At 47.4% G+C, this 26,261-nt stretch overlaps 1 protein-coding gene across 5 annotated transcripts in view; it reads left to right on the top strand.

The window, feature by feature from the left end:
* Positions 1-19,019, top strand: part of PCGF2 (polycomb group ring finger 2) — a 38,437-nt gene extending 19,418 nt beyond the window's left edge. For 3 of the 5 annotated variants that reach the window (XM_044999587.1, XM_044999589.1, XM_044999588.1), the window contains exons 4-10: positions 1,009-1,064; positions 1,556-1,606; positions 1,730-1,838; positions 5,203-5,251; positions 7,091-7,189; positions 9,263-9,343; positions 15,151-19,019. In XM_044999587.1, coding sequence (XP_044855522.1) covers positions 1,009-1,064; positions 1,556-1,606; positions 1,730-1,838; positions 5,203-5,251; positions 7,091-7,189; positions 9,263-9,343; positions 15,151-15,495 — 790 coding nt within the window. In that variant the 3' untranslated portion in view covers positions 15,496-19,019. The remainder of the gene's footprint in view (positions 1-1,008; positions 1,065-1,555; positions 1,607-1,729; positions 1,839-5,202; positions 5,252-7,090; positions 7,190-9,262; positions 9,344-15,150) is intronic. The other 2 variants (XM_044999590.1, XM_044999586.1) reach the window with 2 other exon arrangements.
* Positions 19,020-26,261: the final 7,242 nt, after the last annotated feature.

A 26,261-nucleotide genomic window follows, 5' to 3' on the forward strand; every position in this document is an offset into this window, starting at 1 on the left:
AGGCTCGGGCTTCCATGATTTATTGTTTATCGCCCACATCCTGTCCATGAGTTTTACTAAAAATACTCATGACAAAATCTTAGCCGTACTCATGATCAGCTTAACAATCATGAGATATATATTTTTAGGAGCTGGGTTCTCTGAACTTGCTTTTCTGTTTAAGCTTTTAGAGTGCACGTGAGAGGCAGTGTGACTTAGTGGGTAGAGCACTGGACTGGGATGTAGGAGGCCTGGTTCTAGACTGTAAGCTCCTTGGGGCTGGGACCAAGTTTTGATTCTGTGTTTGCACAGCACCTCACCAATGCGGTCCTGGTCCTTGACTAGGGTTCATAGGTACTATGGCAATGCAAATAAAATAATAAGAGTCCTGGTTCTGCCACTGGCCGGCTGGGTGACATTGGGCATGTCCCTTCTGCCTCAGTTTCCCCATCTGTAAAATGGGGATAGCCATACTGCCCTTTGTAAAGCCTTTTGAGTTCCACTGATGAAAAGTGCAATCTTAGAGGTAGGTGGTGGTTATTATTTTCCAGCTTTTCTTTGCAATCACAAAGGCTAGAAATGTAATTTAAAAAAAACTAAAATGACATTCTGATGTAATCACTGAATTTCAGGCATTCCATAAAACACCAAATAGCACAAGAGTTGGCAAAGACTGGATTGATTTTTTTTTTAAATAAGGCGACTTGCAACCTGTGTCCACTTCCCTCAAAGTCAATAGGAGTTTTACCAGCAATATTTAAATTGGCGCAGAGCCTGTGCAGCGTGGTCTTGAATTCCTCCGACTGTGTTCCTTTGCAAAGGACCAGTGCAATGTCTGTGCACTACTTCAGTTCCATGAAAGCCTTGTTTTGAGGGCTTAAATGGTGCCCGAGCCTTGTGCTGGTCTTTTGCACAGGAGTGGAAGGTGCTCTCTCTTGGTTTGGCTAGAGAACGCAAACAGGTGACTGGAATGGATACGGAAATAACTACACTGACCCTCCCTGATTAATTCGTATTTGTGTCTTTCAGGTCTGACAAAACCTTACAAGACATAGTCTACAAACTGGTCCCTGGGCTTTTCAAAGGTACAGCTACAGACAACAATACTCAGATCAAGTGATAATGGTGATGATTTGGGGGTAGTGCTCTGTGTTGGCCCAACTCTGCTCCTGTTGAAGTCGATCCCATTACGTCATCGGAAGCGGGGTTAAAGGGCTTGTGAAATTGCCACCCTTACACCCTGTGCAAACACAGAAGTTGCACCCCTTTCACTACACCGGGTTAGTTACAGTGGTACAACCTGCTTTAGTGTGGACACAGTTATGTCGGTATAAAGGAGCTTATACTGGTGTAGCTATTTCCATAGGGGGAATAAGCTATCCCAGTATGGGACACATTCAAACCAGTATCGCTGCATCCACATGAAGGCTTATACTGGTATAACTGTATTGGTAAAACATCACACTCCCAACTGGGCATAAATATGGTGTAGATCGGGCCTTGAGCTTCTATTCTCCCTCTCTTTTTATTCTTTCTTTCTCATCTCTTCCCTGCTTTGATTTATCTTCTCTTGCAGATGAAATGAAGAGACGGCGTGACTTCTATGCAGCCTACCCCATGGCAGACGGTAAGTGTCTGCAGACAGGAATAGCCTCAGTGTCTCTTCCTTTCGGTTCTCTTCTCCTCTCTGTCTTGATGCTAAATACATTTTGGGAGGGGTTCAACATCTCTCTTCCTGCTCCCTGTGTAGTTCCCAATGGGTCTAATGAGGATCGTGGGGAAGTTTCTGAACAAGACAAAGGGAACCTGACAGATGATGAAATTGTCAGCTTATCCATAGAGTTTTACGAAGGAATGAGGTAAGATTTTGTTGCTGTTGCTAAACTTCTTCTGTTCTGAGTCAAAATCCTGCCCTTTCTGGCTACCTCTAAGATCTTATTTGCGGGAATGGATCGAATCCTGAAGACTGTTCTCACTGTTCTCGGTCTTTCTTTACTCAGGTAAAGCTACAGTTCAGGTCAGTGGGAGTTTTACCAGTATAAATACTCAGGTGGGAGATGTATGCCTCTCCGTAGGGCTGGAACAAGCCTTAAATACCTTAGCTGCTCATGTGGCCCCTATTACCATATAATCTGAGCACCTCACAAGCTAATGTATTTATCCAGCACCCCAGTGCGGCAGAGCGGGGTTGTTATTCCCATTTTTACAGATGGGAAAACTGAGGTACAGCGCAGCTAAGTGACTTGCCCAAGTCGCAAAGGAAGTCTGTGGTAGAGCAGGGAACTGAGACGTTCTAGGCGAGCGCCCTAACCACCGGCCCATCCTTCTTCTCCCGCCTGTGTATCCCTTAAGTCTCTCTTGCACTTGCCGTCTACTGAAAGATGTGATTCATCCCTGCACAAAGTACAACCCAGTAACGGCTAGACAGGTGGTGAACTGTGATCGCTCCTATTGACTGGCTGCCCACCTGTGTCTGTCGTCTTATACTCAAATCAGTCTTTTTGGAGGAGGGACCAGAGGCGCCGACTCCGTGGCTCCAGGGCTGGAGCACCCACGGGGAAAAATTAGTGGGTGATTAGCACCCACCGGCAGCCAGGCTCCCCCTTCTCCTCCCCCCCGAGCACGCTGAGTCCCCGCTTCTCTGCCTCCCTCCCAGTGCTTCCTGCTGCCAAACAGCTGTTTGGCGGCGTTAGCACGCTCTGGGAGCGGGTGGGGGGAGGAGCAGGAACACGGTGCGCTCAGGGGAGGAGGCGGGGAAGAAGCAGGGCCGGGGGTGGGGATTTGGGAAAGGGGTTGGAATGGAGGCAGGGAAGGGGGCGGGGCCTCATGGAAGGCGTGGGGCGGGGGTGGGGCCAGGGACAGAGAAGGGGAAGTTGGCGCCTATGGCAAGGACCTTTTTTTTTTTTTTGGTTGTGTGTTTGTACAGCAGCTAGCACAATGGGCCCATGGGTCCGTGCTCAGGGCTCCTGGGCACCAGGGCATTGCATCCTCTTCTATTTATATTACCTCAGCTCTGCACCATGCTCCACTTGTTTGCCTTGTCCGCCTGTTACCTCTTAACTCGTAGACAGTGACCGATGAGGTCGTAGGTGTGTACAGAACCTAGCACAGTGGTGCCCAACCTGGCTGTGATAGCGACACACATGTTGGGCAATAACAAATCATCTCTATGAAAATACTGTCAAATTTAGCAAGAGCAGAGCTGGGCAAATAATTCAAACAAATACCGGGGGGGAGAGGATTTTTTTCTGTCGTCATTCGCTTTGGCGCTGCTCATGCGTCACTTTGTCTTTGTGCCATCAAGTTTTACTGGCCCAAATTCTCCTGCAACCTTGCAGGTTCGAAGGCTTCATTCGCTTTCCTGGTGCATTCTCTCCTGGTACTTTGAGACTCTTCTAACCATAACGTCTGAGCAACTCACTGACAGTCAGGGAATTTATCCTCACAACACCGCTGAGAAGTAGGGACATGTTAATGGATACAATTTCCCAAAGTGCCTAAGACCCAGTAGTATCTAGGTGCCTAATTCCCATTGAAATGTGAGGATTGGGGCCTAACAAACTTAAGAAAATGTTGCTCTTTATCCTTGTTTTCCAGATGGGGAAACTGAGGCTGGGGAGAGAGTAAGGTTTATTTTTTTCCCCCAGCTTTCATTTCGCCACCCACACAGAGCGCTTAGATTGTTCCAAAAAGCGCTCAGCCCCTAGCAGCTTCCAGCGAGAACACTGACTGCTGCTAGCACCCCTGCACAGGGGGAATTTCAGCCAATCAGTTTGATTCTCCACTCCTTTGCATCCGTTTCACATGCCACTGTCCTCCCTGGGGTGACTTCTGGCTCACCCTGGTGTTAACAAGAATCGGATCTAGTCTATTTAGTTCAGCAGGGTTGGGGGTGGGTCTGGCTGGTTTAGAATGGGACCAGATTAAAACTTGGCCAGGTATTTCAGCAGCCCCCCTTGTAGAGATCCCACGTATCTCCAGCACGGTGGCCTGATCCAAAGCTTATTGTAATCAAAGGAAGGACTCGCGTTGGCTTTGGAGTGGAAATGCTCTAGCCAAAGTCACCCATATACGTTGAAGATGCCCCATCCAGGGGTTAACTATACTCTCCCGGGTCCCGTTCCAATGGGCGTTAGGTACCTAAGCACCTTCCTGAATCCCAGCCCATGTGATTTATTGACTTTTAGGGCTGAAAATAAACCCAGTGCCTGGTTTGGGAAGAGACTTTGAATACTCTTGTTTTCTTCAGTAGCAGAGATCTTGAGTAAGATTCTGGATCTTGACGTTTAGTGGGCCAGGATTTCCCCCGAGCGCTTGATTGCCCTGGAAAGGTTTCCGTGCACTGCATAGAAACTGCTTGAGTTGGCAGGGAAGATAAACCTCTAGGCTGTTCTTTCATTAGGACCTGGACCCTATAGTTCTATAGTTGATTTAGGCATTGGGGGGTGGGAGGGGGTGTCGATCTAAGTTACGTAGGGTGAAGAGATGTCCCGATTTTACAGGGAGAGTTCTGATTTTGGGGTCTTTTTCTTATATAGGCTCCTATTACCCTCACCTCCTGTCCCGATTTTTCACATTTGCTGTCTGGTCACCCTAACGTTACACAATTTCAGCTACGTGAATAACATAGCAGAAGGCGACGTACTTAGATCGACTTACTGCGGTGTCTTCACCGCGATGAGTCGACTGCTGCCGCTCCCCTTCGACTCTGCCTGCACCTCTGGTGGCGCTGGAGTACAGGAGTCGACGGGAGAGCACTCGGGGGTCCATTTATCGCATCTAGAGGAGATGCGTTAAATCGACCCCCGCTGGATCGATCGCTGCCGCCGATCCGGTGGGTAGTGTAGCCATACCCTTAGAAGTGGTCGTGTACTGACTATAGAGCCTCAGGTGTGTTGTGGGTGTGCAGAGGCTAATTACGCTTATGAATGGAGGGCTCATCATGTGACGTGGAGCACTGTCACTGCAATACACAAGCGAAAACAAAGCCCTGAGTCTGCAGCATCCAGAATGGCAGAGCATATTGCAGTCACGAAGCCTTTTATACGCTGGCTCTATGGCTTAGCTGGAGATGATTAGATGGTAAGTGCCTCTCAGAAAGAAATTAACTCTTGTGTCACGACTGCCTTGGCAAGGTTAATATCCCCTCTCCGTGGTTAAGGGGGCGACTCTATTTTCTGTTGCTTTTTTACAAAAATGCTCGTTCTGTCCCTTCTTCCCTAGAGATGAAAAGAAAGGGACGATTGAAAACGGGGATGCGGAGAAGGAAAAGGTTAGTGCTGCCAGGCTGATCGCCTAGAGAGACCTGCAGGTAAACCAAAGAGGTGTGGGGACTGGGCAGGAGGTAGCGGAAAGCAGGGCTGATGCTTCCTGCACTGGGGCAGCTCCGCTAGTGCTTGCACTAGGGTCTGTGCAAGCTCCAAAGAGCTTGAAGCGGAAGCCACGTTTTGTTGCTTTTGGCAGGGGGGGATGAGACAGCAACAGATGATCACTTCTTTCCCCTGGCCTTTGAGCTGCTGCTCCCCCCGCCCCAATAATCCTGTCGCCAGCCCTCCGCGCGGTTTTACACATGGCTCCAAATAAAGAATCAAACTCCCTCCAAGAAATGGCGTTTTACGAAGGCTGGGTGCGGTGCAAAGGCCTAGGACTGATCTAAGCATTGGGGCAGATAGGTAGGAACTACTAGGATCATGGTACGGGTGGGGAATCTGAGGGGCAGAAATCAAGGCCCACTTTTTTTAAAGGGGGCCAGTGACTTTGGGTGTTTCAAATTTTGGATGCCCAACTCCTGATGGACTTTTTGCCCAGATCTTCAAAAGGCCCTGTAGATGCCTGTAAGCGTCCGGTGTTGGGGCACGACCCTCTCAGGCACGGCTGGGAGCCAGGCCGCCTCACTACAATGCCTAACTCCCAGTGATTTCAATCTGAGGCTCTGGGTCTGACTTTCAGAGGGACTGAGGCCCTGATTTCAACTACAATCTGGGGTGGTCTTTGCTATTCATACAACAATCAAGGAACCACACAGACACAAATTCTCCGTCCTGTATTATGCAGGAGGTCAGACTAGATGCCATAATGGTCCCATCTGGCCTTAAAATCTATTAATCTAAATAATGGCGTTTGCTGTATATTCACCCCATGCAAGGATTAGCTATATAGACGCTGTGGCGCTAACTGGGTTCTGGCGGCTACTAAAACACAACGCAGTGAGCATCGCTAGAGAGCTCACAAACTATTTAAAAGGGTACCACCCTATTCCTGGGCACTGCAAGCACCCTCTGAAAGGCAGGCCCAAGATGTCTCCAACGGGACATCCAAAAATCAGTGGTGGCTTTAGGAAATTTGGGCTCCCAGTCCCACAAAGCACATCTGTCACTTTAAGGACAATTAGTTCTAATTCTTTGTTGGGCCAGGGCCTGAGTGAACCTTGCCCAAGGGCCATAAGCAGCGTGCTGGATGAGGTTAGAACTCAAGCCTTCCTGGCTCCCAGCTCTGTGCTTACAGCAAATGAGCCGAGATAATTTTTTTTTTCTAGAGTTTGGCACTAATTAATCCTGCGAATTTCAATTTGAGCTCATCTTCCTTCTGAAATATTAGTAAGGAGGAAATCAACACAGACACACGTGTATAAGATGTTTCTCTGTATAAATATATAAAGACACTTGTTAGTTCTCTGGTGATCTCATAAGGGCTTTTCTGCTTACACCGTGCAGCCCTTGAGAGATCGAATGATCTGATTTTTAGTCTAACCAGTTAGCAAGATATTTATTTTGGTCCTAGTTAATGGGGTGTGAGTCGTTTTATGTCCCAGAGGCCTCCGAGTTAAAAATCAGTCGAAGGCATTTTTCCGCTGCTGCTGTTTTCTCTGTGAGGCGCTCTGCTCCCCCTGCTCCCCCCCTTGCGTTGCAAAACCAGAGCAGTATAGATTGCAGCAGAGCCCTTTGCATGTGACCTGCAGGGCTTTCATGCCCCCCCCTGCTCTGTTTGTGTACGATAGATTTACAGCTGCTCCTGTACGTATTTCATCCCCTCTCCTGTTCCAGCTGCTCAGCTCTCAGTAACACTCTTCTCTTCCCCTCCTCCCCCTGCCTTCCCTCCGGTCTGGCCCCAGAAGAACGGTGTAAGGTTCCTCCGCTGTCCTGCTGCCATGACAGTCATGCATCTGGCTAAATTTCTCCGCAATAAGATGGATGTTCCCAGCAAGTACAAAGTGAGTAGCGAGCGACCGGCAACCGGTCCTCGGTCACTGCTTGATCTGCTGACCTCTGTCAAGGTCCCATGCAGTGTGTGCCCACTGGGGCAGTGCCCCTTAGGCCGGCTGTGTTTGGACGGTCGCTTGTTACGTCCATGGAAGGTGTATGAGCATTTAAACGTTGTCCCTGGGGCCTGCTGGCTTTGGACCGTCCCTTCTTACACCCCTCATTCTAAATACGCACTGGGGTCCTCGCTGGGTTCAAAACCCGCATATCCCCATTCTCTTTTCAATGCCGTTATTGTTGGAGATACTTCGACGTTTAGCTCTTTAGGCCAGACCCCTGTTTGCACAACAGGACCCTGACCGAGGCACTATTGCAATACAAAGCTGTATTATATACGATGGGCATTATAGTAGCACCTCAGGACCCCAACCAAGATTGCAACCCACCATTGCCTAGCACCGTGGTTCCCAAACGTTAACAGCCTGTGAACCCCTTTCACTAGCACGTCAAGTCTCACTAACCCCCTCCTAAAAATGAATATTTCCAGGGATTTTCTCCTGTACCCGAGTATAAATGATCAAAGCAGTGAGCTTGGAAATATAACATTTGGTTTTATGGCATGCTTATTACACATTATTTATTATTAATTATTTATCATTACAGTATTTTTTATTACATTATGAAAACGGCAACACTCTTCCAAGATTCTCACTCAAAACAGTTCCTCCTACACAAGCATTCAGGTCTCGAGCGGTCCAGGCAAACAGCACACGTTACAACAAAGCTTAAACTTGTTCTTCATAATCATTTAAAAAACAAGACTAGCTGCCTATTTAATTTTAAAAACAGCAACAAATATCCACCTCCCTTTCCATTTCTTATAAGGAGTCTTGGAGTTTCAATCTCCTCACTGTGCTAGAGATGCTTGCTTTGAGCTGCTTAGCTCTTGGAAGTCCAGAGGCTCTGGGCTGCTGGCCTCATGCTGCCCGGGGTCCGTAGGGACAGCTCTGGCTGCCATTAGGGATTTTTTTCCCCGAGAACCCCCTGTAACATTTCGTGAACCTCCAGGGGTTCATGAACCCCCGTTTGGGAACCACTGGCCTAGCACAATGGGGCCAGAGGAAGAGCTGGCATCAAGTTGCATCACTCCATTTGAAGTCAACGGCCTTGATTTTGCACCGGCAGAGGCGCTGCCCGCATCCGTTTCGGAAGAAGAGTGTATCTCAGAGAACCCCCTCCTTCCGCCTTTCCCCCAAAATAAAACCAAACACATTCTGGACACTCCGGCAGCCCTGCACCGGTGCTGGAAATTCCAATCTCAGAGACCTCCCCAGATTTTTCCAAAGATTTATTACGTGTTTCTCTTATTGAAAATACACACTTGTTTAAAGGCTTGGCAGTTGTCATAATACTACTTAGCACTTGTTCGCCCTGCTGTACAAACATTTGCTAATTAAGTCTTGCAGCCCTCTTTTAAATAAGCATCCGCCTCCTCATTCTGTACCCCAGGCGAAGCTAGACGTGCCCAGAGCTATTCAGCAAGCCAGCACAAGGGTTAGAACTCAGTCCACTAGACAACTCTCACCTAGCCGGTCTCCCCAACAGGGCCTCCTTCAGAATGATTCTGACACTGATTCCCAGGGCCTACCAGGAGGGGACCTGACACGGGCCCATTGGACCCGATTCACTGCATTTTGTATAGTCACTCTGATTAGGTAGCATGTTTACATTCATTTTGCGCTGGTGTAAGTGACTGGGCAAAGTGTGGAGCAATGGTTAATCCCGCCCCGACTGCCCAATGTTCAAAAGAAGCTTAGAACCCCCTTCGGCACAAAAGTAAGTGGCCAGATTTTCAAAAGAACGCAGCTCGGTTGGTGTTGGGCTCTTAGGAAAATCTGGTCTAAAGTGGGAATGGGGCACCGTGGAAATTATTTAGATGCCTAAATGGGAGCTGAGCTCTGTTGAAGAGGAAATCTGACCCCTTCTGACCAACCATGGATTGGGAAGCAAGTTATTTTATTTTGTCCTTGGGACCCCTGGGGTCACTGGCGGGGGAAAGATTCACTGTGGTCTGTATTTGTCAGGTGGAGGTTCTCTACGAAGACGAACCTTTAAAGGAATATTACACGCTTATGGACATCGCCTATATCTATCCTTGGAGAAGGGTGAGTAAGAAACTCCCTCTTCTGCGCTGGAAGGATCTTTGTAATTTATTGAGAAGCAGCGTGGTCCAGTGGGCAGGGCAATCGCCTGGGATCTAGGAGATGTGGGTGCCAGCCCTGGCTTCGTGGGTCACTTCCCTGTTTCCCCTTCCCTTGTCTGCTTGGTGTCTCATCTCCAAAGCTTAAAGCCTAGAGCAGAAGGCCTCTGAGTTACTGCAGAGAATTCTTTCCCCGGTGGCTGGCTGGTAGGTCTCGCCCACATGCTCAGGGTCTAACTGATCACCCTAATTGGGGTCAGGAAGAAATTTTTTCCCCATGGCAGATTTGGCACAGACTCTGTTTGTTTGTTTTTTTCACCTTCCTCTGCAGCGTGGGGGCACAGGTCACTTTTTGGTTTGAACTAGTGCAAATGGTGGATTCTCTGCAACTTGAAGTCTTTAAATCAAGATTTGAGGACGTCAGTAACTCAGCCAGAGGTTATGGGCTTATTGCTGGAGTGGGTGGGTGAGGGTCTGTGACCTGTAATGTGCAGGAGGTCAGACGAGATGATCATGATGGTCCCTTCTGACCTTAAGTCTGAGTCTTCAGTACTGGGTTTCTCTCTTTATGTTTGCACAGCACCTAGCGTAAGGGAGCCCTGATCTCTGTTGAAGTCCATAGATGCTACTGCAAGACTCCTAATGATTAATACCAGTTAATCAATACTAATTTTCAGGCAATAACTCAGCCTCTTTTCAAATGAAATATTTTTGTGATGAGCGGGTGTTTTTTCAGTGGTGGATAATAACAATAGTTAGGGGAAAGGTTTCAGAAGGAGAGGTTTATTCTTCCAAAAATATCTTGGACCTCAATTTTCTAGACATGCTGGGCACCCACCACTCCAGCTGCAGCTAATGGGAGCTGCAGGGTGCTAAGAATCTTGTCAATTCTCATGATTTTATAAAATGATTCAGTCTAAACTAGCTGTTACCGCTCAAGAGAGAGATCTTGGAGTCACTGTGGATAGTTCTTTGAAAACATCCACTCAATGTGCAGCGGCCGTCAAAAAAGCGAACAGGATGTTGGGAATCATCAAGAAAGGGATAAAAAATATGACAGAAAATATCATATTGCCTCTATATAAATCCATGGGATGCCCACATCTTGAATACTGCGTGCAGATGTGGTCGTCCCATTTCAAAAAAAGGCATGTTTGAATTGGAAAACGTTCAGGAAAGGGCAGTAAAAATGATTAGGGGTATGGAACGGCTTCCATATGAGGAGAGATTAATAAGACTTGGAATTTTCAGCTTGGAAAAGACACGACTAAGGGAGGGGGGGGATATGATTGAAGTCTATAAAATCATACTGGTGTGGTGAACGTAAATAAGGAAGAGGTGTTTACTCCTCATAGCACAAAAATTATGATTCAATTAATAGGCATCTGGTCTAAAATAAACAAAAGGAAGAATTTCTTCACATACCACAGTCAACTTGTGGAACTCTTTGCCAAAGGACGTTGTGAACTCTGTTATGGTCTTGGCCTTCAAAAAAGAACGAGGTAAATTCATAGAGGGATAGGTCCATCAGTGGCTATTAACCCAGATGGGCAGGGATGGTGTCCCTCGCCTTTGTTTGCCAAAAGCTGGGACCTGGCGACAGGGGATGGATCACTCAATGATTCCCTGTTCTGTTCATTCCCTCTGGGGCACCTGGCCCTGGCCACTGTCGGAAGACAGGACACTGGGCTAGAGGGACCACTGGCCTGACACAGTCTGGCCGTTCTTATGTAGAAGGACCATTGTGAGTCTGACCTCCTGTATAACATGGGCCGTAGAACTTCCCACAGATATGTTCTAGAACATGGTTGTAGATAAAAGCTTGAAAATGTGACCATGAAAGGCAAAAAAAAATCAGAAGGCAAATTAAAAAAACAACAACAAAATAAACCCAGTTTATAAAAATCTCATGATTTTGGGGGCTTAACTTGCGATTTTTGACACTCTCCCTTCCCCCAGTGTTGGCAATACTGTGTTCAGCACCTCTGGGAAAAAAACCCAGGCCCCGACTCTTACCCGCTGCCCCCACACCTGGAACAGGGGTGTGGCTGGCGCTTCCGAAGCGGCATCGGCAGGAGGGGAAAGTGCAGGGTTTGAAAACCGAGCTCCATCAAAAAACATGTTTCCCTTGTTGAAGCTTTCTCTGCTAGAGCGTTTAATTAGAACCAGGTGCTCCGAAAAGCCTTGATTCACTCTCCCAGCCCGCGGTGGGGCGCGGGGGCGAACTTCCAACAACCGTCCTCTTCCTAGCCAGACATCGCTGCCTTGCACAAATCCACTGGTTTTTGTTTGTTTTTTAAAGGGGAAAAGGGTTTAACGTTACCCTTCTAAGTGATCGTTTCAAATGAACGCCAGCAACTCTAGATTTCCCCTTTTGTGGCTCGAGTCTTTAAAGCACTTCAGTTCCAATTCAGGAAAGCTCAGAAGGACCCAGATCAATGGGAGTTAGGCACCTAAATACCAATGAGGATCTGGGTTAAAAGTACTGTTGAAGTCAATGGGACTTCATCACATGATTAAGCTCCTCTGTATTTAAGGTACTTGTCTGGCCCATAGCACTGTGATATCTGGGTCTCACAATCTTTAATGTATTTATTCTCAGCAGCCCTGGTAGGGAAGTACTGTTGTTCCCCTTTTACCAATAGGGAACTGAGGCACAGATGTACAAAGGTATTTTGGTGCCTCATTACCACTGAATCACCATTTGAGGATCTGGACTTAGGCACCGAAATACCTTTGTAAATCTGGCCCAGAGAGAGTAAATGTCTTGCCCAAGGTCACACATGAAGTCTGTGGCAGAGCAAGGTCTTGAACCTTGGTCCTAGGTTTGGGGTCTAACATCTGGAACATCCTTTTTCTCCTAACATAGAATCATTAGATTGGCCACAGATCTAATCTAGTCCGATATCCTTTCTCTGACAGCAGTCAGTAGGATATGCTTTAGAAGAACAAAATTCCCTAATTGCTAGTAGTTAGAGATTGACTTAAATCCTGATGCATTTAAGCCCTTCTTAATGTTAATATATATTTTGGAAGAGAAACTACCTACTTTTTGTCTATCAGAGGGGTAGCCGTGTTAGTCTGGATCTGTAAAAGCAGCAAAGAGTCCTGTAAAAGCAGCAAAGAGCAGCAAAGAATACTAGCAGCAAAGTATTCACCCACGAAAGCTCATGCTCCAATACGTCTGTTAGTCTATAAGGTGCCACAGGACTCTTTGCTGCTTCTACTTTTTATCTGTGGCTGTTCTTGTTATCTATGTAAACATCTAGTCCTTGTTTGAATCTTGCTAAGTTTTAAACCACCGTGACACCATGTGACAATGAGTTCCACTGTTTGGTTGTGAAAAGATTATTTTCCTTTCATCGCTTTTGAATTTGCCATCTTCTAATTTTATTGAATTGTTGTGTGCATTTCCTGAAGCGGGGGCTTAAGCACATGCTTAACTTTAAGCAGACAAGGAGTCCCAATGAACTCATGTGAGTCTAAGGGCTGTGCCAGTGCTCAACAGTTCACGTGATAAAGCCCTGGCTCCTTGAGAGACCAGCTAGGAAATTTTAGATGGTTTTCAGTAGGATATTTTTCACATTGCCACTTGCCAGCGGGTGGGTTTTAAGATGCATCTAATTTGAATTCCTGAATCCTTCATCACTTATTTCTGGAAGGCAGCCTGAAAATCTTTTCCACAGACTGGCTTTTAATCTTTCATGAACATCTAAATTCTTGAGCCAACTGGCTGAATTCCTGGAAAGACATCTCAGAACTTGAAATTTTACAGGTGTGCCTGGAAAAAGCCATTGGAAATTCATATGAAAATAAAACAAAACAATAAATCCTATATCCAAAGGATTGTGCAGTTGCACAATGGGGCCTGGTTCATCAGTGCCTGCACCTTGTGTAGTCATTCAGACTAGTGGGTATTGAACACCACAATTCTGGTGTAAAAAGCTACACAAAGTGCAGGAGAAGGGAGAACTGTGACCGTCAGATTCAATCCATTTCCCACTGAGAAACCAAATGGCAAATCTTCCATTCCAGCCAATGAAAGCATGTTGATGCTCATAATTTAATATTTCACTCATTCTGCCCTTCACTATTCTAGCCAAGTACTGAGATTTTATTTGAGACAAAAATTTTCAGACTCTTTTTCAGTCCTGTGTTTTCTCTCTAGCATCATTCTTAGATCATAGTTTGGATATCCAGCCAGCCTGTGGGACGCAACGGATTGTGTATTATGGAGAAAGAACATAACGTCCTATAACAAACCATTTAAATGGTTAAAAGAACAAGGAGTCCTTGTGGCACTTTAGAGACTAACAAATAAATTAATAAATACATTTGTTAGTCTCTAAGGTGCCACAAGGACTCCTCGTTCTTTTTGCTGATACAGACTAAGACGGCTACCACTCAGAAACCTGCCACCATTTAAATGGTTAGCTAATGAGACAATGCCACAGTCCTTTGGTAGAACTTTTTAACCACCATCATTATTATCTCAAAACTTTGTCAGGCAAAATATTTTGAAAATGTTTGTTAGAACTTAGAACCTACCTGTTTGCAGGTGTTTCTTAATAATACTTAGTGCTTTTAATTCCTAGATCTCAAAGCATTTTATAGAGGGATGGCAGTGTTTTAAAATGACATTGTCACATAGTTTTAGGTCATGAAAGGGGAAAGTTTTAAACAGATTAATATTAATAGAAATAGTCTAGGTCTGAATTAAAAACAAAACATGAAACAGATCTGGGTTAGATGTTGAACATACCCTGCTACTCTCCCAAAACATTCTGCAACCAGAACTTTAGGACTCCTAAACTTAAACTGATAAGGAGAATTGAAACTGACCAGTCTACTTACACTGCTGAAGCAGAGTGGAATATAAGAGGGGGGAAAAAAGGAAACATTCATAAATGATAAAGTAAAATAAAAATTCATATAGTTTTAATAAAGAGGTGTTATTAGCAGCACAGGTAAGGACATGCAATTGGTTTAAGTAGGATTTTTAAACTGATGCATTATTTTTAAAAGGAACAGTATCTCCATTCCTCTCCTATGTATACGTCTAGCTTGAGAAGCCGCTGGCATGAACAATTTAGATCGTACTTAAACTTCATATTTTGTTTTGCTGTTTGCCATTTTGAGACTTTTACAACATAAGCTTGTGGTACAAAGTTCAGTTAATTCAGGAGAATTAAACTGAACTCGGGAGTCACAACAGCAACACCCTAATAAAACTGGGCTTTAGACAATCAGTGTATTGGATTGAGCCCTGAGCTAGCAGAGGACTTGGGACAGATTTAAGCCTGGGTTTTGTTGAATGGGGGCCCTGGTTGAGTTTTTAAATATGAAGTTAAATGCTAGGCCATTGCATGCTCTGCTGTCAAGTCAGTTTATTTACACTGATGATTTGAGGGGCAACGTTCCCAGGAACAAACGGCAGTCAGATGCCTAACTCCTCTTGGCAGCTAATGGGAATTAGGCACCTTGGCTACCCCTTTATGCATTTGAACCTCTCCCCTTTAGCTTTACGTCTGAGTCCCAAACTGCCGTTCCAGACCTGAAGAAGAGCTTGTGGGGCTCAAAAGCTTGTCTCTGTCATCAACAGAGGCTGGTCCAATAAAAGAGATGATCCCGCCCACCCTGTTTCTTTAATATCCTGAGACTGACAGCTCCAGCTACCCTACCTATGTCCAGACTAATTGGTGTAGATATCCGTGTGATTGTCTGTAAAAACACCCATGTGAACACCTTTTGTCTCCCTTCTCCCCACTGCAGAATGGGCCTCTCCCTTTGAAATACCGAGTGCAGCCAGCTTGCAAGAGACTAAAACTGTCCCAGCCTGCAAACTCTGAATGCACCAACACCAGCGGAGCATCCGAGTGCGAATCCGTCAGCGACAAAGCCAACAGCCCGGCCACCTTGCCCGCCACCTCCTCGTCCCTGCCAAGCCCTGCCACACCTTCCCACGGGTCGCCCAGCTCCAACACCACCACGATAAGCATCCCTGCCAACCCCGGCACCATACTCAATGGCACCTCGAACTGCCACCAAATGCCACCCTCCGCCAGCAGGGGGCGCAAAATGACTGTGAATGGCAGCACAGCATCCGCCTTGACCTAGAAGGGGCCCCCTTGGGCATGACTTTCCATTTTATATATAAATATATATGTGTATATAGGAAAAAAATTATACATACTTATTTTCTATTGATTGACCAGATTAATTTAAAATGCAAACAACAGACACAAAATGTGGTTGAGTATTTTTTAATGATTTTTTTTTTAAAACTTTATGGAACTTGCATGCCACGAGCCCAAGTTTAGGTAAAAGCTGCAACCCCTTCATTTTCTATATCTTCGGACACCCCAGGAGCTAATGGACTCACTAGTAGCGGACACACAGGTAATGGCAAAGCACATGGACCGAACGCCTCAATCCTCAGTGTAAGTGCATTTGTGGTTCTGTCACTTTCTTCCAAAAGGATGAGTCTTGTCCAGGCATTTCTTAAGAGTCACGTCTGATGTCATGCTTGTGTCAGCCTCCCCTACCCCCTTTCCTGACTGGTTTAGGGATGAAGAACCTAAAAGCAGGTGTTGAGTGTTTTGTGCATATGGACAGGCCGGAAGTGGGGCTTCGAGCTTTGTAAATCCTGCAGTTCTTCCTCTATCCAAACTTTCATGGACTTTAAGTCAGAGGCTTGCCTGGAGTTAGGGCCATTGGCTAAAGTTTTCAAAAGTACCTAAATAATTTAGGAGCCCCAGTTCCACTGAAAGTCAATGACCTATGTGATTTAGGAGCCCAAATGACTGTGGTGCCTTTGAAAATGTTACCCATAGGGTGTTATGTCCAGAGCAGCGTAGGGGATTTAGACACATCTTCCATTAATTTAAAGGGACGAGTTTGGTCTGATTCCTCCCCCACCCGCAAGAGTGCATACAGGCCCAGCAGAACAGCAAGAGCTGCAGGTGTTGGGCACCTCTGAAAATCAGGTCCCGTGAATCACATTTTTCAGAAGAAGTCAGGGCCAGATTTCTGGGAACATGCTGAAGTGTGTTGTTTCCCTCCCCCTAAATCTTGCCCGTATGCATCTACATCCCCTCTCCTGCTTTAAATTTCTCAGCCAGAGGCTCCTTTCCTGGCTCCCTTTAGAATGACAGCTTTTCCCACTGCCTTGTTGCAATGTCTTATCTGATCATCTTAATCACTGGGTAATCTCCAAAGAGAATTTCCATCCTCTGTAAATACATCCCTGCTCCCATCTTCACTTCATAATGATGTTCCCCCTACATTTCTGTGCAGTGGGGCAGGAAGGGGGAGAGCTCTCAGCTTTAAGGGCCACCAAAGCACATTCCACTTGGAGGTGGTCTTGGCGAAGGGATCTAAAGAACCCAGGAACTGGCTTTGCAAAAGGATGTGGCTTTGTCTCCCCCATGTAAATTTTCTTCTCCTTTGCAGAGTAGCTTTCTAATGACTATTTGAGGCTTCGATCCTGCAAAGATTTAAGCATGTGCTAACTTGACACACTCCAAGCAGTTCCATTCATTAAGCATGTGCCTTAAAGGTGGAATGTTCAAGAGAATCTAGGCAATTTAAGAGCACAAATCATTGATTTCCCCCCCCCCCCCCGCCCTCGCCACAACCCCAAAGGAGGCCGAGGGATCTAGCCTCTCATGTCAACAGAAGTTGGGAACCTCTCCTGGGCTCCTTAGTCATTTCGGGCTCTTTTGAAAAATCCCACTCAGACTTTGCAGGAAGGAGGCTTTAAGTACCCAACACCACCTTCAAAACAGGTAGTGCTCACGCACTGGACCCATAACAGCATTTCACGTAGCCTCAACATTCATGAGGGAAAGGAAGAGAGTTAGGGCCTCTCTCACCCAGGAAACCAGCGTTTCAGTCCTTCCACGGTGGTGATGGTTACCAGGAGTGTGGTTTCTTTGGTGGGGTGGCCAGGAATGATGCTAAAATGAAGAACCAGTGTATTTCCCCATCACTCTGCTCTTCATTTCTTCCTCCTCAATAGCTCCTTGCTTGCTAAAAAGATTAAATTCAGCATTTCAAAGCTTCATTTTAGTTCAACCCTGTCCCACCATCTCCCCTTCAGCCTCCTCATGCTGGATTTAAAAAAGTACAGTGCCTTTAGAAAGGTGGTTTGTTTGTGAAGGGGACAGGGTTAACAAAAAATGGGGGGGGGGTGTTACTATGTTTTCTTTAAAAAGGCATGTAGCTTTAGTGTGTGGTGCTGCATTTTGCTTACATCTTGTGTTATGAAATTGTCCCCATGCAGGGGGGAAAAAACGCACAGGTCCCATTGCAGAGAATTCTCTTGCGTCATCCGCTAAAGCTTTCCTTCCAAGCTGCAGTGATACTTTTCCTTTAAGGTAGGACTGTGAGTGTGAGTTAGAAAGCGGGGGGCAGGGAGTCTCTGCATTCTCAGAAGCACATGTTCTCTTGGGCCTCAAGAAGCTTATTCCCCTTATTTATTTATTAATTCATTCCACCAGGACTGAATAAGTGCCTGCAGATCCCAGGAACAGGAAAATTCCTGCAGGGGACAGGGACGAGTCAAGCTGCTAGAAAGGAACTGGGGTTTTCTCTGCAGGGGCTGCGTGTGGAGTGGGTGGGAAATCTTGAAGGCATACTGAGACCGACAGGCGTGGGGAAGGGAACTGCGTATACAGAGCCTGACTCCACAAGGTCAGCAAACATGGATTTAAAAACAAAAAACACTGAAGCATTCTCACAAAGAACTGAGAGGTGTCTTGGCTGGGAAAAGCCAGCATGAGCAGAGAGCCCTCTGTGCAAGTCATTCCTGGTAAGACTCTAGGAAGCTGGGTAGGTTACAGTTCAAGGACTTTCTTCCTCAGAATGCTGCGTAGGGAGAGGTCTCCACTGGGAGGCATTAATCGGTGCTATGCAGTTCAGCGTAGGGTGAACTGGTTAACGCTGAATTAGGCGGGGCTCGGGACCTTAACTTCTTAGAAACCTTTGAGAACGTTATCCCCAGCAAGAACGAGGGAGCTGATGGGCGAAGAGAACATTCACTTTTTTTTTTTTTTTTGGAGGTGGAGGGTGGGTGGGCCATCCGAATTTCCCCTGGAAGCAGCCAAAGTGGGCAGAACGCGTCTTCGGTTGGGTCATGGTGGGCAGGTGTGTGTGGGGGGAAATAGGGTGCTGTTTGCATGTATTAAAGATGGCTCCCTTTTGCCCTGCATTGTCTCATGGGAGGAGAAGGCACCAGATCGACTGCAGGGTAGAGACACCTAAAAGCTGCCCTTGTTCTATGAGTCTTTCCCATTTCTGTTTCTTCCCCTTCTATTGGCTGAGGCTGGACTGCGAGCTCAATAGTGTTTCACGGGGCTTCATGGGTTGAAAATATTCACCGGACTTTGGTCTCCCTTCTCCTTGTACATAGGCCAAAATGGACTAAATGAGGCACTTCCACTGCCTAAATTTGGGGGTTTGTTCTCCCCCACCCCCAATATGGTAAAACCAAATTGCTCTGTATGTTTGCATCCTGTATGATGTTTTAATGTCCAGTAATATATTTGGATATTCATATATCGTTATTGGTTAAACATTTGTATAACTATACAGCTTTGTAAATGTAATAAATGCTGCAGATTGTCCTTCAACTTGTCTGTGTGTGCAGATCTAGCCATCAGCCTGCCTAGCCTTTCATCCTGCCTATATATGTCCATCTACCAGCCTGTCCACCAATCTGTGTATATCCATCTGCCATCCTATCCTTCCCCCATCAAGCTGCTCTGTACATCAGCCTGCCTCGTCTTCTACCTATCATCCATCCAGCGCCTCTCACTCTCATATGCAATATACAGCCTTCACCCATGCATCTGAGATGCAGTGAGGTTTGACACATTCATGTTCTTTTAAGATTTAGTCACTTCAGGTGACTAAACTTACCCCTAGCTCCCATCCTCCCAGGTCAATAGAAAATAGGGTGACCTGACAGCCTATGTGAAAAATCAGGACGGGGGTGGGGTAATAGGCGCCTATATAAGAAAAAGCCCTGAATATCAGGACTGTCCCTATAAAATTGGGACATCTGGTCACCCTAATAGAAAAGAAAATGCCACTCTTCCCTATCCGTCCCTTCCCAAGTGTACCCCTGTTCTCCCCTGCCACTCAGCATGTTAACAAGCGCTCCCCGATTCTGATGGTCATTTGGACCAGGTTTATCACACCTCCTTTATTCAGCATTGCAAAGCCAGAGCTCAGTGGCATTGTCTTAAGTAGGGAGAAGGTTCTTTAGGGAGGCAAGATGGGTTAGTGGTGTGGCAAAGCTCCAACCTTGTCCCTGTGGGTCCTGCGCTTCTAGGCGGTTTATGCTAGTCTCAGAGGCTCACTGCGACCCTCCACGTAGCCCTTCTCTCTCTAGGGCCAGGGTACAGTCTACGGAGCCCTTTCCATCGTAAGCCAGCAAGGAGGTTGCTGTTGTCCCTATGGGACTATTCAAGAACAGTTGAGTCTCCTGTCCTGACAGGGGCCTGTCTTCCCTACCCAGGAGGTGTTTCTGTAGTGGCAGGTTGGGGGGAACCCGGGCCCGCCCTCTACTCCGGGTTCCAGCCCAATGACCCTAATGGCAGCAGCTGTTGGCAGCCAACCGTTCACTGCCAGAGTTGCTACATTTCCCTGGGCCACTTCCCCACAGCTCTCCTGCTTCTCCCTTCTTCACCCTTACCTTAGGGCTCCCTTACTGATGGCTTGAGGGTGTCTTCATTACCCAGCCCTTCAGCCGCACTTCCTCTCCCCTGGCTCTCCTCTGCCTGACTGGAGTGAGCCCTTTTATAGCATCAGAGGGGCCTTAATTAGAGTCAGCAGCTTAACAGCCTCACCTGACTCTTTGCAGGCTAATTGGAGTCATGTGTCCACCCTAGCCTGGTGCAGCCCCTGCTCTGGTCAGTCAGGGAACAGAAAACTGCTTATCCAGTGGCCTGTATATCTGCCTTCTACTACTCTGCTGTTCCCAACAGGCCTGGGTCTATCACAGTGGATAAAGCACTAAACTGGGACTTGAGACCGAGGGTCTATTCCTGTCACCACCACCAGGTCACCTGGGACACGCCCTGCCATCTCCCTGTGCCTCGGTTTCCTCACCTGTAAAACGGGGATAATGGTGGCTGATGATGCCAACGATAACTTCACGACCCTGTGTAAAATGCTTTGAGCTCTCTAGATGAGAAGTGCTACGCAAGAGCGAGGTATTATTACATGCTGGGCTTAGTCACCACCAGCTGGCTAAACCTGGCCTAAATGCGGTCACTTTGCCTTGTCTAGACAAAGCCTAAGTAGATTTAAGGGCATTTATTTGTGAAATCCAAAATGATCTGGGCTAGTCTATTTATCTGCAGCTGTCATGACCCTAGTGTGTAAGGCCCAGATCCTCCAAGCCATTTCGGTACCTGCCTCCCACTGAAATCCCAAAAGTGATTCCCCCAGGCCGTCTATGGCAAAGCAGAAAACGTAGCCCAGATCTCCAGGTTCCTTGTCTAGTGCTTTAGCCACAAGACCACCCTCCTCCGCTAACTTTATTTTTTTGCGGGGAAACCCTCCACACATCTTTTTGTGGAACCCCTCCACACATCTTTTCCCAATGAAAGATTATTTTTAAAAAATCAGTTTTGTTCCCTCTGCTGCCTTCTCCCCCAGTTTGCCAGACAGTGACAAACCATAGTGTCCTCACCAATACAAGGAACCATTCATCACTGCAGGGCGGGCGGGGCCAAGGGGGATCTAGTCCATTTTTTTAAAGCTAGATGGCACCATCCCTGACACGAATGCATCTGGGAACCAACCTTCCCCCAGTAAAACTGCAGCCACTTCCCCTCTCCGAGCTCAAGCCGAGGGGGTTACTCGCTTTCAGCTCTGGACACTCCTTCCACCACAAGTCTCTCCGGCAAATCGCTTTGTCCTTGGGACGTGGCAGCGAAGGAGTGGAGGGGGCAGATGATCAAAGATTAGCCTAGCAAAGAGCTACATTATAAACCATTTGGTCCCTGTCCGCCTCCATTAAAGAACATATAGGAGCCATTTTAGTTCCCTCTCCTGCACGCATCTGACCTCTCTGCAGGACAGCAGGGCTTCTGAGTCCAACCAACAGGCTAGGTTTTCTTTCTTTCTTTCTTTCTTTTTTTTCAGAAATGCATCCAGCATAGTTGATCATAGGAGGGGGAAAGTCCCCTGCTTAGCCAGCTCCTCAGTGCTTCATTATCAGATGTGTGTCACTGGAAGCTTGATCCAGAAGTCACACGGGGCTGGGGGCGCTGAAAGCCACTGACCAAAGCTGCCCGCAGTGTCTGTGATGGAAGCCATGCATTCATTCGGTGGCTATTGCTTCAAGCTAGGGGTGCCGCAGTGCTGAGGCCTGGGGGCCAGACTGGCCTGGACTCGGCCCCCAAAGCAGGGGTGAATATTTCAAGATTCCTCAGCTCATTTAAAGCCACCTAAGGAAGGGCCAGATTGGCCAGCGAGTTTAGCAGCTCTTGCAAGCCAAGTCCTCAATCCTACAGGAAAATCCAGGCTAAGCTTTCAGCGGCTGAAGTGATCACTTGAAGCAGGAATTCATCCAGGCAAGTCCTACAGTGCTGTGCAGGAAGACAGACGGGACAATCATACCGCTCCCTTCTGCCTTTAAAAAATTATGAATAACCCCATTGGCTTCAATAGGGCTACTCTCCTGCTTAGAGTTAAGTATCAGGGGGTAGCCGTGTTAGTCTGTATCCACAAAAACAACAAGGAGTCCGGCAGGAGCGCCGCCAGCCTTTTTGCCGGCCTAGGCGGCAGGAAGGTCCTGCCCGTGAAATGCCACCTCCGACAGAAATAAGGCAACATTTTAACAGTGAGAGTAATTAACCATTGGGGCAATTTCCCAAGGGTCCTGGTGTATTTGCCATGACTGACAATTTCTAAATCAAAAGTGGATTTTTTTCCTAAATGATCTGCTCTAGGAATTTTTTGCGGGGGGCAGGGCGGGGGGGAAATTCTCTATACAGGGGGTCAGACTGAATGATCACAGTAATCCCTTCTGGTTTAGAATCTATGAATAAAGGAAGAAGATTTCTTTAAAAAATAGTATTTTAAATGCAGAGATGACTAGGTGAGCAGACTTTATGTTGTTATCAATGAGGGTTTCAGAGGGGACAAAAGTTTCCTCTGTAGCCAGTGGTCTGGGAATGTAACAGATCTGATTTAGAAACTAGATTTGCTGATGACAGGATCAAAGCTCAGCCCAGTTCTGGGAGGAATACGGAAACATTCCCTGCCCCGTTGTATTATTATTTTAAAATTCTGCTCATTTCATAGCTAATGCGAAATCTTAACATGTCAAAACATTATATTACAAATAAAAATGTAGGCCAACAATTAGCAACAGCACAGGCTTCAAAACAAGGAGAGAGGCAAAAAATCTTCACCCTCTGAAAAAGTTTGGATTGAAACAGCTGGGTAAGTGAAGGTTTGGCTTAGAAAAGCGGCAAGAGGGTGGATTAGTGGCCTCCAGGAAGGCCGTTGGTTAGAAGCCCTCGAAGGGGAGAGGCTCGCAGAAAAGGGAGGCCCCGGCCCCACACACTCGCTCACCTGACAAACCCAGAGCTGCGGCGTGAAGGAACCTGGCCAGGGCCGCATCCACCCCCTCCGCGAGCTTGTTTGCTCCAGGAGACGCTTTGCAGAGATTGGAGGCAGACGCGTGTTAATTCGAGACGACACCGCTGGGAAATCACGAGCGGCCCCAGCCAGCCCCACGAAAGCGAGTGGGGATCGCGCTGGATTTTTCACGGGTGCAAATGGGAGCAGAATCCCAGCCCCCGAGTTTGAACCAAGTCACCCGCAGCACTAACGCGCGGTTACTGTCATTACAATTCAAACCCCGAGGGTTTTGGACCCCCGCCCCCGGGCAGCTCAGAGGAAAGGCGATACACGTCCCAGGACCAGGCTGCGAGCTGGGATTTATCTCCCGCATAATGCACTGGACACAGTGTAGGGAAATATTTCGCGGGGCGGGGGGGGATCTATTTAGTCTCTTCTATTCTTCCCTTTGCAGTTCTGGGGGATCAATGCACATCATCTCGGGAGTCACCCCAGCACAAAACAAAACCCCGCCTGGTAGTGCCCCGTAGAGAGACTGCAGGAAACACGCTTTCTCTGTAGCTGTTTTCTCCCCCCCGGTGATTTATTTCGGATCCGGTTCGATTCCTTCTTGGTTAATTCCAAAGCGGCAAAGAAGCAATTAGCCGGCGGCGCGCTGCCGAACCGAGCTCGCGATTCCGAGCTTTCCCTTGAACGCCTGAGGTTCTGCTCGAGTTCTCCTGCCTCAAAGGAAGCGGAGGATCCGTTTCCTTAGGCCGCTCTTTCTCGCTTCGGTGTCACTCCGATTTCTGGGGAAATACGCTGCGGATTGAGTTTGGGGCTTTTAAAACACGATCGCCTTCCCGTGCACAGTCGCTGGGATTTTAAACCCACGGGTTCAAGCCAAGCCCATGAGCACACTTGCATGGCGATGCATGCTTCGTTGTGCATTACCTACCCGGGGAAGTAGGAATCCAGCTGTGGAATGCACGCGAGGCTACAACTGGAAATCCCTTCGCATTTTGCTGCGATCCAATCAGAACAGGATGTTTCCTCTCCGGCTTAAAAGAAAAAAATCCCAAGCGATTTCACAAGCTCTTTTCTCCTCTTCCCATTTCCCAGTCTCGCGCTGGTCTTTTAAACCCCGTTCACGAAGGACAAATCCAAACGCGGATCGATTTTTGAACCGAGTCGATTATTCGGTGCGCTAACCATCTCCCTATCAGTGAAGCCAGGCAGGTTTTATAGCGAGGGCTCGACGCCTCCCGTTTCCCCTCCTCCCACTATTCATTTGTTTTTTTTCAGACAACTCATGGGTCGCCTCCTACCTTAAACGTTCCAAGCTTGTTAATTTCAGGTACACACGTAACCCCCCCATTATAGGCACAGCGCCTGATCTGGGGGGGGGGGAGTTGCTGTAGGGTGTCTCCTCCTCAGAGGGGTGGAACTGCTTAAAGACACAAACCACCAATGGCTTATGGCTGCCAGAAACAGCCTTCTGAAAACTGACAGGTAGGTAGGTGTCCAGACATTGGAGACAAGCTCAGAGCAAGTCTGGGCTTCTTAAAGGGACTCCTCTCCCCACTTGTTATGGGGCGGGAGGGGAACAAGGATTAGAGGGATTCCCAGTGTAGACAGAACTTGATTTCTTTTTCTTTCTGGCCTGGCAGCTATTGAAACACAAAACTTTAGGGGTGGACGGGAAGTTAGTTGAGTCACTTCTGCAGTTTTTGTGTGAGGCAGATCTGGGTCCTGTCCCAACCCATGAGTCTTTGGAGGTAAAGGGGGAAAGCAAAATAAACATTGTGTTTTTTTAATCTAAAAAGCAAAAACGGTGCCCCCAGGTTCGAGAGAAGCCAGGGCAGACACAAAAAGCAAATTACCCGGGTGCTGTTGGCTGCAGTTGGGATTCCATTATTCCCACCCGGGGGGAGCTTTTGTTTTCTAATGAAGCAAAACTGAGGCTGTTTTCTTCAAAGCTCCAGTTTTCTCCTGGCGGCTGCAAGGTTTTACTATCGGATTGTAGCCGGAGGCGCAGGAAAGCCCCCTGGAGACCCCTGGCTCTGTCTGCCCTGGAAGGAAATCTCTCAGCTCGGTTGTCTGGCCGGCAGGCTGCGTTTCAGGTGAGATCCGCAGGCTGGGTCTCTCTGGAAAACAATTCAAACTCCTGCGCCACCCCATCTCTGCTGCGCCACCCGAGAAGCCGGATTTTACTGATTACTTCGCGCTAGTAATTCACCCGCCGCCTAGCATGGGCGGCAGGAAAAGCCAGCCCCAGCCCGCTCTGTGAATGGCTTGGGTTTTTTCTTGCTCCCTTTCCTCGCTGAGCTGGCACCAGCTGGTGTGTGTCTGGGGAGGAATCGCCTGGCTGGGTGAAGCGTGGGCGCATCTTCCGCACCAATCCTCAACCCCCCCTTCAAAAATGTCAACGGGTTTCTGTGTAGCGGGCTGACAGCTCTGTGATGCTGATTCTTTGCTCAAATATACATTTCACTAGCCCCAAACCAAACCCATCTTGCAGGTTCACTTGTCTAGAGCATTCAGGGCTCTGCTCGCTGAGGGTTTTTTTTTGTTGTTTAAAGCTGGTTCTTTCCTCTCCACAATATGGCAACTTATTTTTGGAGAGACAATAATCTGGTTTTATAGGGACAGGGAGGGGGAAAGAAAGATCAATCAGCTGCCTTTAGCTGAAGGTAAAGCAACCAGGGAGTGATCACAGGAGAAGGGACCAGATTCTGATCTGTTTCGACCCCAGTCAACTCAAACGAAGTCACTCTGGACTGACACCAAGATAAGGCAGGAAGCCTGTTTTGATGGATGGCTCCATCCTACAGAACTTTAACCGTGTGGATCTCTGTCTCCTTCTACTGGCTGGACCAGGTATGGGGCCCATGAGTCTGAAACAGCCTCCAGGCTAATGGATTTGTTTATTTGGCTCAAAGAGTAGCAGTTCATGGTTTTAGATCCAGAGATTTAGGGGTCAATCCCCACTAATGATCTATCCAGGTGATCTGCTTCATCTGTGTCTAATATCTACCAACAGAGATTTCTGGACAGGTGGAGGGATTATTAGGAGAGGCAAGCTGGGAAAACTGAGTCACAGACAAGCACAGGTGTTCCTTCCTCTGGTGTAATTCACAGCCCTCAAGGGAACATAACTTTTCCAAACCCTCTTTGCATTGCTAACTTTAAAAGCAGGCTTCTCCCTTCCCCCAACCAGACCCCACTGAAGTAGGGTTGTGATGGGGAACCCCCAGGGTCTGGGAATTTTTTTTCAAATGAAAGATGCAGAGCCATCTAGC

This window comes from Mauremys mutica, chromosome 25 (assembly GCF_020497125.1).
Source record: "Mauremys mutica isolate MM-2020 ecotype Southern chromosome 25, ASM2049712v1, whole genome shotgun sequence".
NCBI lineage: Eukaryota > Metazoa > Chordata > Testudines > Geoemydidae > Mauremys > Mauremys mutica.